This window comes from Colobus angolensis, unplaced genomic scaffold (genome assembly GCF_000951035.1).
Source record: "Colobus angolensis palliatus isolate OR3802 unplaced genomic scaffold, Cang.pa_1.0 Scaffold158, whole genome shotgun sequence".
Classification (NCBI taxonomy): Eukaryota; Metazoa; Chordata; class Mammalia; order Primates; family Cercopithecidae; genus Colobus; species Colobus angolensis.
The window spans coordinates 2,663,715-2,676,907 of record NW_012114688.1 but is presented as its reverse complement, the minus strand read 5'-3'; the positions used below and the strand labels follow the sequence as shown (position 1 = coordinate 2,676,907).

Sequence of the window (13,193 nt, the reverse complement as noted above, 5' to 3'; positions counted from 1 at the left end):
CGCTGCAAGTAGCCTTAGAGAATCCAGTCATTTTATAGATAAAGAAACTGAGGCCTAGAGAAGGGAAGATGTTGCTCAAGGTTTCTTCACTAGCCACAGCAGACAGAAATGATTAACACTGTCTAGGCCAGTGCTGTTAACAGGTAACAGGTGGCCTGATGAACAACTGATTTAGTAGATGCTTTTTCTGTTTGGCTTCAGCCTTATTCCTCATTCCTTCTCTTTTTACACCTGCTTTACTCTACCCATGCACTTGCTATTCCCCAAACATAGGAAGCCCTTTCTCAAATTAGTGCTCTAGTGCCTTTCACTCTGCCTTGCAGTGGAAACCAGGGTAGCAGCCCCCCAGAGCCAAGGGTTGGCCTCACTTTTAGGAAGTACTCAGTGAGTGTGTTGCATGAGTGGACTGCACATTCTACCTCCATCTGGGACTAATGAAACTCTACTCTTCTTTTGGGCCCAGTCAAAATGCAGCATCTTCTTTGACACCTATTCCCAACCACCCCAATTAGAATCCAACAAATGACGTTCAATGGAATATTGTCTCCATGATATGTTGATAAATTTAGGTAGTCAAACATGCTTAAGAATGATTGAGTTGATCGGCACTAATAAGACTTTACACTGCAATATATGTTAATGCCTTTAGTACATTAATTTATACTGTCAATCTTCATAAAGCGGAGGGCAGTAACAGCATTTTCCAGAATTATTAGATCATTTGGTCCTGGCACCCTTTCTTCAGGCAGTGTATCTCTTGAAACTGTTGTCCTAAGGAATATGCCTAGGGGATTGTGAGTTTACTTTTCACATGACATTCACTGTGTAGAGGTGGCAGATGAGTCGTCTGTGCCTTTATGCTCCTGCTGGATCATCGACTCCTTCAGGGCAAGGACTAGTTCTTAAAGATACTTTTAAAATGTTGAGTGAATTAATGCTTTAGAAGGAAGAGTTCTAGATTAGCCTTCAGTGATCTTGCAGGGAGAAGGGATGGGGGTAGTAACTTGAGAGATGAGATGAAGAGGAGCAGGAGAAGAAGGCATCTGTGCTGGGGGTCAAGGGACGTTGAGTGGTCTCAGCCACCATCTGTCTTCATCCTATATTTGCCATATCCATGCGAGAGCATGCTGGACATGAGTTTCCCTCACTCCTTGACCTCTTTGGAGTAGACATATTGTCACAATCAGTTTCAAACCCATCTCTGGTCTGAGGTGAGAATACAGAGCATTTACTTACCTACCCCCTGCCCAACTTTGATTTGACTGACTGTTTTGCTAGAAGGCTTGTGAGCTAGGCAGCCTTCTTCCTTTCCATTTCTAGTAAAAACACCACCAAGTGGTGTTTTTACTGTACCTGTGGAAAATGGGAGCATGCAACCTCTCAAGCAGTGGACTTCCACAACGCCAGCAGCAAGCACTGCCGGATTTGGGGACAAGAATCTTGATTTCATTCCAAGGTCATCCTGTGGGACGTTGGAGGAAACCATGTGGCCTTGTCCTTGATGTGAGTAGGTAGAGTTTCTACCTTCCAGAGAAATACCACTTAAAGCAATGGCTGGCCTTCCTGGATGATGGAATGATAATACCAGTGGGAAATAATTATCAAGTATTGACTGTGTGCTACAGCACTTTATGTACCTAAATTCTTCTGCTTGTTTTTATTGTGTGACTGTTGGCAAACCATTTAACCCTCTGTGTACCACTGCTCCCAAATGTAAGTGATCTCCTAAAGTCCTTTTGAATTATGAATTTCTATGGTTAGGCTGTGTGCAATGGCTCACACCTGTAGTCCTAGTACTTTGGGAGGCCAAGGCTGGAGGATTTCTTGAGCCCAGAAGTTTGAGACCAGCCTAGGCAACATAGTGAAACCCCATCTCCACAAAAACAAAACAAAACAAAATCCAAAAAAGTCTCAGGCATGGTGGTGTGCATCTGTAGTTCCAGATATTCAGGAGGCCGAGGCAGAAGGATCCCTTGAGCTCAAGGGGTTTGAGGCTGCAGTAAGCCATGATTGCACCACTGTACTCTAGCTGCCTAGGTGATAGAGGAGGCCCTGTCTCAAAAAAAAAAGAAAAGAAAAGAAAAGAAAGTCCATGGTTGTCCTTCTTCCTATTAGCAGGGAAGGGGCAGAAGAACACCTCTTGCCACTAGTTGGCAGCCTGGGGGTGATATTTGTCATTGGTGAGGGATTTCCAAACACTGGTGAGAATGTGTCCACTCTACACAGTAGCTGCTCTCCTAGGCTTGAAATGTTGCAGTTGAGAAAAGCACTTGACTCTCCCTCATCAGAGTTTTTCATGAAGAGAGCTTCATCTGTAATTTCATGGAAAACTTGCAAATAATTCTCAACAAGAGGTCATATCCCCTGAATCCATTGCTAAGGGGGTGTTTTTAAATGTTCATCGTTGTTTTGGTTGGTCACTCTAACTGGGATATGCCTTTGACATTTAGTGTCCAGATTCTAGGGGGTGCTATTAAATGTTGTTCAATAGGCAAAAAAGGCTCTTGTCATAAAGAAATGTCCTGCCTGAAATGCCAAGTAGAACCTCTGTTAAAAAACATTCTTCAAGCAGTTTAGTGGGCAAATTCTCTGGGGACCATATGCTGATCCTAAACACAGAAGTCGTAAGATTTAGCAGCTCTCCTTTGGTAAGATGATCATCTGTGACTTCCCAGCACCCCCGTGAGCCCCTGGCAGCTTGTGAGCCCTTCCCTTTCCTGCATGGTGCTGTGACCTTGTGCATTTGGAAGGAGTCTCTTTCATGTTGGGCACTCTTCTCATTTTTCTTCTCTATTTTGTTTCACTTTTCATCTCTTCATCTGCCACCAGATCACACAATGTATCTTAGGAATTTCAGAGCGTTTGCCAAGATTTTGAAGTTCCTTGGAAAGACATAGCTTGGAATATTATGTGGAAACCTCAAAGACGAACTCTTGCAAGGAAGGATACATGTGTCTTTACATTCTTTGAGTCTCTGGATGGCATTCCTTCTCCACCTCCAGCATTCCCACGCTCTTTTTCCATTATCATGGGAAGTTTTTATTTTTAAGTTGGCTTTGGCCTTTCCCACGCTATTTCTTTCTCTCCTTTGCTTTGAAGCTTCAGAGCTAGGAATTCAAATCTCTTGGTACAGAGAGTGAATCCCAGGTGTGTGGGGCTTCAGCCTCTGTTAGATGGATCCTGGATGGAGCACAGACAAGCAGTTTCTGATACCAAAGGCAATAAGAAAAGGGAAAGAATCTTTGATGGAGGTTGTTTGGTATGTGAGTTGGAGGGCCATGCCAAGTGTCAGGAGGAAGTAGAAGTGGGTAGGAAGGAAATGGAATCATTGAGCATTTCACGATAGACTTTTTCTTCTTTCTTTTGGTCATAGAATGGACAGAGAAGAACAAAGTGGGCCACAGGTTCAAGACAAGATCACTTCCCAAAGAGCATTTTCTCGTGTATTTCTGTTTCTCTTTCATAGTGTGGATCAGAAAGTGACTCTTTACAACTGAACCACTGAGCTCCTCAGTACTTAGCTCACACGTCATACCTTAATTCCTTAGTACTTAGCGTTTGCCATCTTGAATAAGATGGAGTGAAGTGAAGCTCAAAGGAGTGACAGAAACCTAGTCCTTGCTCTCAAGGAGGCTTTAGCCTGGTCTGGGGTACAAGATTTCCTCATCTACCTCTTGAAAGGTGGCAGGACAACTCCACCTGGAGTGTTTTCGCCAGCACATAGGTGCTGTGGGAGTGTGGTGCCACATTCTTTGTAGCCACGGGCTTTCATGGACTTCCCCTGGGTTCCTTCCTATTGGTTGGTGGACCATAGTGGCAGTGAATATGCAAACTCATTCACGTTAATCATTTTATTTATATGTACATAGAATTATATGTGTAATCATTTTATGGATGTATGTGTGTCTGAGTATACACACACACACACACATGCACATACAGATTTTTAAATTTAGCAAAGATATTTTAGTTACTTTTCCTTCAAGGAACACTTGTATTTTCTGCCCTGGTGCTGCTGTTGCTGTTGCTGCTGCTGCCTTTTCATGACAGTTGTTCTTTTTACCTGTTGCCATAACCAATTTGTGAATCATTCTGGATGTCTTCCCAGGCAGATATGAATGCAGCAGGCTAAAGAGAACCCTCTGCTCGGAGCAGAAATACCACCTCCCAGGGCTCCAGCAGCAAAGCTCTGCACACATGAAAAACTGTCCAAACCCACTCAACCACAATTCAGGTGGGAATAAGAAGCTGGAGCTGCTTATGAAGTCAGACAACTCTTGATAATAGCTTTGATTTTTGTGTTCTTTTGATTATAAAATTCTTGTCAGAATGTTTTAAAAAAAGAAGTGAGACATAGAATTCCCAACTAGATGACTGTGGCAGAGGGAACACCAAGACGCCCTCACTGCCACCATTCCCTCCTATTTCTGTTCACGCTGAGCATTTTCTGTCTAATGCGCCCACTCTGCTGGGAGCAAAAGCGGCAATGCTGGTTCCGTGTCTTGGCAGCTAGCTACTGTGTGATGTCAGTTTTACTTCTGGAGGCTTCTGAGGTCTCCTGCCCCTTGTTTCACAGGGAAGATCGCTTTGGCTTTTGTTGTCTCAGTAAAGGGTTGGATTAAGTCCTGAGGCCCTGACAGTGGTCGCCCCCTTTTATTGAAGCCATCCCCCTGATTGTACGTTAGATGATCTGCCCATGGCCAACTGGGCTTCTTGATGTCTGTGAGCACTGATGGGATTGGTCTTGTCACATGGGCTGGACCCAGACCCTAAAGCAGGTCTTAAAAGCCTTTCCCCATTCCCCAGTGAAGGTGGGAACCAAGTGATGAACCCCGTCACCAGCCTGGCACCCCTTGCTCAGCTCTTTGTAGTCAGGTGTCTTCTGCCCCCTGCCTCTCCCAGGGCTATTGCTCTGCCAGTGACCTGACTTTTCCTGGCCCAGTCAATTAAAATCATTTTTTCTGAGTCTTAGAATTCCTGTCACCCCACCATGATAGGGACATCTCAGTTACCTTCTTGGGAAGAACCTTCAGCTTCCTAAATGTTTGCTAGAGTTGCTATACGAATACTACAGACGGGGTGTCCTAAACAACAGAAGCTTATTTTCTCACAGTTCTGGAAGTTAGTCTGAGATCAAGGTATCACCAACGCTGGTTTCTTCCGAGACCTCTCTCTCTGGTTTGTAGATGGATACTTTCTCCCTGTCTCACCTGGTCTTCCCTTTGTCTATATCTGTATTCTAATCTCCTTTTCTTTCAAAGGACACCAGTCTGTTGGAGTGGGGCCCATCCCCAATTGACCTCATTGTTACTTACTTCTTTAAGAAGGCCCTATCTTGAAACACAGTCACATTCTGAGGTTCTAGAGGTTAGAACTTCAATACATGAATTTGAGTGTTTGGGGGAGATACAGTTCAGCCTGTAACACCAAGATTGTACCCCCAAACGAAAAAGTTTTATTGTGTTCTTCTCCCACTTGCAGTTACTGCCTAGCACTAAATGTCGGGAGGTACTTTGGAGGTCCAGGGACAATGGCTCGCTCCGAGCCTTGAATAAATGACCTCTGGGGTTGACAGGCACTGAGAGACTGCTGGACCCAGGGTTCCTAACCCTGCCCACCAAAGCCACTCTGCCCCATCTCCCAGAAGGCATCCTCAAAGCTGAGCTATCCCAAGGCACACTTGTTTTCTAACTGAGGGTGTTTTCCTAAACGCCAATGGGGAAGAACACCAGTGCCGATATGCTAGGCTAGACCCAGCCATGCAGAGCACAGAGGAGCTGCCCTTGCCTGCACCAGGGGAATCTTTGGTGGGTGTTTTGGGCACTTACTACATACCACATACTGTTCTGGGTATTTACTTTCTTTAAAAAAAAAAAAAAAAGAACAGGCCAGGTGCAGTGGCTCATGCCTGTAATCCCAGCATTTTGGGAGGCCGAGGCGGGTGGATCACAAGGTCAGGAGATCGAGACCATCCTGGCTAATGCGGTGAAACCCCATCTCTACTAAAACACACACACACACACACACACACACAATTAGCTGGGCATGGTGGCATGCACCTGTAGTCCCAGTTGCTTAGGAGGCTGAGGCAGGAGAATCTCTTGAACCTGGGAGGCGGAGCTTGCAGTGAGCTGGCTCACGTCACTCCACTCCACCACTCCAGCCTGGGTGACAAAGCAAGACTCCATCTCAAAAAAAAAAAAAAAGAAGAAGAAACCTACCGTTCACCATTTTGTTATCATTTTTTCTTTTGATTAAGATCTTACTGTGTTGCCCAGGCTGGTCTCCAGCTCCAGGGCTCAAGTGATCCTCCTGCCTCTGCCTCCCAAAGTGCTGGGATTACGAAAGTGAGCCACTGCGCTAGCCACACTGTTTTGTTCTTTAACATAACAATCAACACCAAAAATGTAAGGCAGACATATTCTTAAACAGTCCTTTGCCTAAAAACAATTTGGCTTTACAAATACTACACTTTCCTGTTTTTCTCATTCTGCTGTGAACCAGAGACTTCATTACAAAAAGTTATCATTTGAACTTAGCTTTGAAGGTGAATAAGAGAGAGGTTCGTGTGGGCCTGGGGAAAATTCCACAAAAAAGGATAGGTCATGAATGTTCTGGAAAGAACATAAGCTTTGGAGGTAGACACAGATGGTTTGGAATCTTGGCTCCAGCACACATTGTGTATGACCTTGAGAACAAATATGAACTCACGGTGTGGGAGATCCCTGGCTTTCACACTTGGGCAGTGGGGTGTTAATTTGCATTGGTAGTGGTGAGAATGGAGGTAGGTAGTCCTTATTAACATTAGAAGACCTCTAGTGGTACCTCTGATCTCTCCCGGAATCTGCAATACAACCTCAGAATGAGCATAGCAGTTGTCGTTTTTATTGAAGTAGCCACAGATACACAAACAATTGTCATTAAAATGCTGCCAGTCCTAAGAAGCTGTCTCCAGTGCATGCGGCTTTCTTCGTCCTCATTAGGCATTCCAGGCAGTTACAACCAAGCAGCAGCTACACACCTGTGGATGTGACTCCACACATATGGATGCATTGCTGTAGTCCTTTGGGATGAAATCTGTGCCAGACATTGGTCTCATTTCACAAGGTTAGGAAGAAATAAACCGTCATCTAATTGTTAATGAGCTGTGATGAATTGACATCATAACCAGGGAGAGAAATGTGAAGCATTCTTTTCTTTTTTCTTTCTCACTCTTTTTCACCCCAATAAGACACATATCACATTTTCAGAAGGGTTTTTTCTTGTCTTAGATGGGAAGAGACTTTTGAGCATGTTTGTGCACTGAGCAGCAGGAGCCAAGAGAGGGGGAAACTAACAGATGGAGCAAGACCTTGGCAGAAGTAGGAGGTGATGGAATTAGGAGGCAAGTGGAGGGATCTCCACTCATGCTATGTTACTGCCACATTCACACACCCATTCCCCAAGGGGGAACAGTTGGCCTTCAAGGTACAATAAAATCACATGTGAAACATAGATTTTGGTGCATGGAGTCCCATTGATCTGGGTCCTCATCCAGCACAGTAGAGAAATTAATTATGCCACAGTAGCTTCACATCATACAAGGAAATACAGGGCATGCTAAACCCCTAACAGTGCATATGGCCAATACTCATAAATAACAGCTCTCCTGTCAGTGCACTGATTTATATGCTATAATTTTGTCAGCTACAAAAGCAAAGTAAATATGCTAAACAATTTATTCAAATTATTTTAAATGTGGTTTTTTTGTTTTGTTTTTGAGACACTCTATCACCCAGGCTGGAGTGCAGGGGCACGATGTTGACTCAATGCAATCTCCGCCTTCCGGGCTGAAACCATTCTTCTGCCTCAGCCTACTGAGTAGCTGGGACTACAGGCACGTGCCACCACACCCGGTTAATTTTTGTAATTTTAGTAGAGACAGGGTTTTGCCATGTTGACCAGGCTGGTTTGAACTCCTGACCTCAAGTGATCCACCCGCTCAGCTCCCAAAGTGCTGGGATTACAGGTGTGAGCCACTGCACCCGGCTGTACGTGGATATTTTTAACCATAACGCTCTGCATGTGGACTTGATACCGCACTGGCAGTCTCACTGGCTGGTGGAAGCTTGAATATTTAAGAAGAGGCAGCAGAACCCAAAAGTTGAGAGCCTGCATTCTGGCACCTATTTATTTGACTTCCACATCACAATTTAGCAGCTTGGGCCTTGGGCAAGTTACTTAGCCTCTCCGTGCCTCAGTTTGTTCATCAACAGAATGGGAGTGATGGTAATAGTGCCTCTGTCTGAGGACTGCTATGAGAATTAAGTGCATTAATATTTGTACAGTATTTAGAACTGTGTCAGGCATGTGATAAGCATTATAACATAGGTATCCATTTAAATAAAGAAGCCAAAGCAATTCTGGCTGTTTTTTCAAGTGATCTGTAGGATCATATGCATATTCTAGGATCTGCTAATTGGAGTCATATTTTAAGTTTAAAGAATTAACATCTTTGGTTCAAAGCCTGAGTAGAATTACTCTCTAGTGTCTGTTTCTAAGAAGTCCTCAGGGAAAGGGATTCCTTAGGTAAATGGTTATGAGTGCTAATGGGTCCACTGGGGTCCTCAGGACTCTCTTTGAAATTTTGATGACTCACACAGACATGCAGATCATGAAACAGGCTTTGAAGTTCTGATGGCTAGCCAGATATGCAAATCCAGAAATAGCTTTGACTGAGAAATGTGAGGCATAGACTGCTTGTGCTTGACGGAGGTGTGGACTAGATGTTGCAGCAGTGAGAATACAAGTTATTGGCCTGGGAGTAGTTGCTCATTGTACAAGCAGTGGTTCAGCTTGGCCCAAAGTAGCCCAGCTAAAGCCTCTCACCAACCTTACTTGGCATCTATGCTCTGGCTTGAGGGCAGATGAATGTGGATGTGCCGGAGGCTGGACTGATGCCCCTTTAATACCTTCTCTACCATAGTCCTGTGGATTAGACCCTTGCCAAAACAGCCCCAAATGCCTTTAGCAGTCCTCTGCAGCAGCCAATGAGCCTGCTTCTGAGGCCAGGGAATCTCCTGGGTAGAGAGCTTACAGGGTGGCATTTAATAATAGGACTGATTTTGCTGTGCAGCCACAGAGAAATGGGTCTACGATGAGAAACTAATACTACGTGGCACATGTGAAGGGAACCAGCCAAGCAGCCTGCTGGGCCAGTGGGTAGGAGTGACCTCTGGGATTCTAAGGCCACCAGATTCATTGATGCCCAGCAGTTCTTAAATTAGTGATAAGATTATTAGTCCTAAGTGTAGGGCCAAGGTTTCTTCTAAGTTATGGTGTGGCATTTCAATGGAAAACAGCATTTAGTTACTTAATTCTGTGCTTTAAATTAGAAAAACTTCAGTTCCAGAAAACATGATACATATAATGTGTGCACAATGTAAAAATCACGGACACAAGTTTAACTTCCTGTTCCCCAGCACCCCTCTCCACAAACATCTGTGCGCATATGCACCTCCACACACAGTCGAACTGAGCGTGGTTATGATTTACATTTTCCCTTTGTGTTTTTTTTTTTTTTTTTTTTGAGAGGGAGTCTCGCTGGGTTGCCCGGGCTGGACTGCAGTGGCCGGATCTCAGCTCACTGCAAGCTCCGCCTCCCGGGTTTACGCCATTCTTCCTGCCTGGGCCTCCGGGGTAGCTGGGACTACAGGCGCCGCCACCTCGCCTGGCTAGTTTTTTGTATTTTTTAGTAGAGACGGGGTTTCACCGTGTTAGCCAGGATGGTCTCAATCTCCTGACCTCGTGATCCACCCGTCTCGGCCTCCCAAAGTGCTGGGATTACAGGCTTGAGCCACCGCGCCCGGCCCCTTTGCGGTTTTTACATTCACTTTTCTTATGGCAGGTAGCAGAGTTTTCGAGGTTTAACTTAGAGAAATTTTTTTCTCCTACTAATTTAGAAAAGTTCAAATTATTCCATTTTAGCAGTACACTGTCCACTGATAATGAGTTCAGAACACTTGGGGCAATCCTGAGGGCAGAAGAAAATTCACAGCATGTTTCTGGCACTTTTTTTTTTCCCGGAGAATAAAGCCTCGCATTGTTCCTAGATGTGTTAAATATGGCTCCTTGCCCAATCTATGGGTAGATATAAGCAGATCTTATTTGCCTTCACGTGACGTAGATGCTTTGTAGTTTATTTTGTACTATTTTAGAGTCAAAGTCTCACTCTGTCACCCAGGTTGGAGTGAGTGGTGCAATCATAGCTCACTGCAGCCTAGAATTCCTGTGCTCGAGTGATCCACTTGCCTCAGCCTCCTGAGTAGCTGAGGTTACAAGTGTGAGTTACTGCACCCAGGTAATTAAAACAAAAATTTTTTTAGAGACAGGGTCTCACTCTGTTGCGGAGGATGATCTTAAACTCCAGGCCTCAAGCAGTCCTCCTACCCCTGCTTCTCAAGTAGCTGAGATTGCAGGCCTGGGCCACTGCATCTGGCTCCTGTTTTGTAAATTATTCACAGCAAATGCATTGGTGCCTGACTGACCCATCCGTCGGGAGGTGTGTTATGTTGGTTTAGCCCATCACATCAGTCTTGGCATCAGGCATGCCTTTGCCAGCTCTCTTGTGGGCCTACTCCTCAACCCAGGACAATTACCTTGCCTACCTCCCAGCTTCCTCATCTGTAAGGCTGGCACGTTCATACTGCCTACTTCAGAGGGCTTCTGCGAGGATTAAAGAAGATCACTTACAAAGTGATCAGAATAGCGTCAGGCACAAAGTAAATGCTCATTAAATATTAATGATTACTATGAATAATATCAGCAGTGAGCTGACTCCTGTATCTTCATGACTGTCGTCTGGGAGCCAAAAATGATATTTTAAAAAGTTCTGCAAAGCCCAAGTGAACAGGGTTGGAGTTAGCCCTTGTTCTGAATGTTGTGTGCCCTGGGTTTCTGTGTGTGCTCAGAATGTCAAAGAGGGCTAGAGTCAGGGCAGTTGTCCATGAGATGAAACCCAGCTTGCTTCTTCTTCCTCCTTGAACACATCTAACACAGAAAACCCTGTTTCAGGCGATCTGGGTGTCCATAGTGGGGAAGAACTCCAGCTCACCACCACTATCACCCATGTGGACGGACCCACTGAGATCTACAAGTTGACCCGCAAGGAGGCCCAGGAGTAGGAGGCTGCAGCGCCCGGCTGGGACGGTCTCTCCATACCCCAGCCCCTCTAACTAGAGCGGGGAGCATGCCAGAGAGAGCTCAATGTGCAAACGATTGCCTTGTGGCTCTTAGCTGTGGTTTCTTGGACCAGCGGCATGGACATTTGTCAGTTTGCCTTCTGACGGTAGCTTTTGGAGGAAGATTCCTGCAGCCACTAATGCATTGTGTATGATAACAAAAACTCTGGTATGACACATTTTCTGTGATCGTTGTTAACTAGTGACATAGTAACATCTGTAGCAGGTGGTTAGTAACCCTCATGTGGTGGGGTGGGGGGTGTATTCCTTGGGGGATGGTTTGGGCCGAATGGGGAGTGGAATATTTGACATTTTTCCTGTTTTAAATTCTAGGATAGATTTTAACATTCTTTACAGTCCCAGTCCAAGGTAGGCTGCTGTCATAGTCTTCTCACTCCTAATCCATGACCACTGTTTTTTTCCTATTTATATCGCCACGTAGCCTACTGAGTTAATATTTAAGTTGTCAATAGATATGTGTCCCTGTTTTGTGGCATAATATAAAATAACTGAATTTCATGAGAAGATCTATTCCACCAGGGGTATTTCAGCTTTGAAACCAAATCTCTATATCTAATACTAACCAATCTGTTGGATGTGGGTTTTAAAAAATGTTTGCTAAACTACCCAAGTAGGATTTATTGTATTAAATGACCTTTGGGTCTGAAAAGCTTTTTTAACCTCTTGCTTAAAACGCGTTTTATTTTGATAAGATACTTCAAATAGCCTCCAAAAGTGTAGATCCAATCATTTAAATAAACCTGTATGTATATGCATATGTGTACATGCATACCCCCTCCTGCTCAAACTCATACACATGCATGCAGATTATTTTCCAGGTTGAACCTAGGGGTGGGTTGTTGATTGGGAAAATAGGTTTCTGAAAAACCAATAGACTTTATCATCAAATGAAAGTGTTTTGGGATAATATCTATTCCTGGGGAAAGGGTGACATTTTCTGCCCTGTGTTGTTAACCTCCCTAGACTGGCAATGGATGCTCATATGTGTGACAACAAAGGTGGGAAAACATCACATGCTCTAGAAGCAGAGCCGTCTCCTGCCCTATTCAGACTTTCCCCAATAGCCTTTTCATTGTATTTTAACACTTGCACTGGAGGTAGCGGAGAGAAGGAACACTGCTTCCTGTTGAAGGTCTGTGATTTAAATCTGACCTGGCTATTTCCTCACTTATATTCATAAACTTTAACTGCTTACTGGGGTCACAGTGAACATTTCAATCAGTTCATGTATATGGAAGTGTTTTATGAACAAGCCACATAAATGTGTTTTTCCTGGAGTCTAAAACCAGTTTTATGAGTAACTTGTTTTTCAGACGCTGAGGTCTGGAGGTCTGGGGTACAGTCCATGTAATTCACCACTCAGCATCCCTAGCCTTCCTTTTCCTGACTTTGGCTTACAGCATGGTAAGCAGTGACAGCGGAAAATACTTGGACTTTGGCTATTCTCGCTAGACCTTTTCCTAATCTGGTAGACACTGGGTGGTGTACGATCCTGTGCACTCAATATCCATTTACCAATCAACCACTGCAGCGCCAGGAATCAAAGGGAGCTGTGCCTCCCAGTCTAGCAGGGAACTCTTGTCCCAGAAGATGGAGGGAACGTTTCTCTATCCCCTGGGTTAGGAAAAGGACCTGAGATAGGCCTTAAAGAAGAAAGATTTCACCAGAGCCAAAGGGCAAAGGGATCAGCAGTACAAAAATCACAGAAGATGCAAAGCATGGACAAGGTTTGGATAAGGTCGGAGATCAGGCCTGGCTGGCACATAGGAATGGAAATAGCAGATGATGAGCCCTGTGCACCTGTGAGCCAGATGGAGAAGGGTTTTTAATGCTGCGGTAAGAGTTACAAGACTTAGCCTCAGATATTAGGCAGAGAAGTGATATGATCAGAATGATCACTGGAGCCTGGAGAGGCTGGACAAGCCCAGAAAAGAGATCACAGAGACTGGAACC

At 44.6% G+C, this 13,193-nt stretch overlaps 1 protein-coding gene across 1 annotated transcript in view; it reads left to right on the top strand.

Annotated features, from left to right (window-relative positions):
• The window catches only part of WLS (wntless Wnt ligand secretion mediator), a 110,451-nt gene extending 98,456 nt beyond the window's left edge, over positions 1–11,995 (top strand). The window contains exon 12 of the mRNA XM_011936887.1: positions 11,053–11,995. Coding sequence (XP_011792277.1) covers positions 11,053–11,162 — 110 coding nt within the window. The 3' untranslated portion in view covers positions 11,163–11,995. The remainder of the gene's footprint in view (positions 1–11,052) is intronic.
• Positions 11,996–13,193: the final 1,198 nt, after the last annotated feature.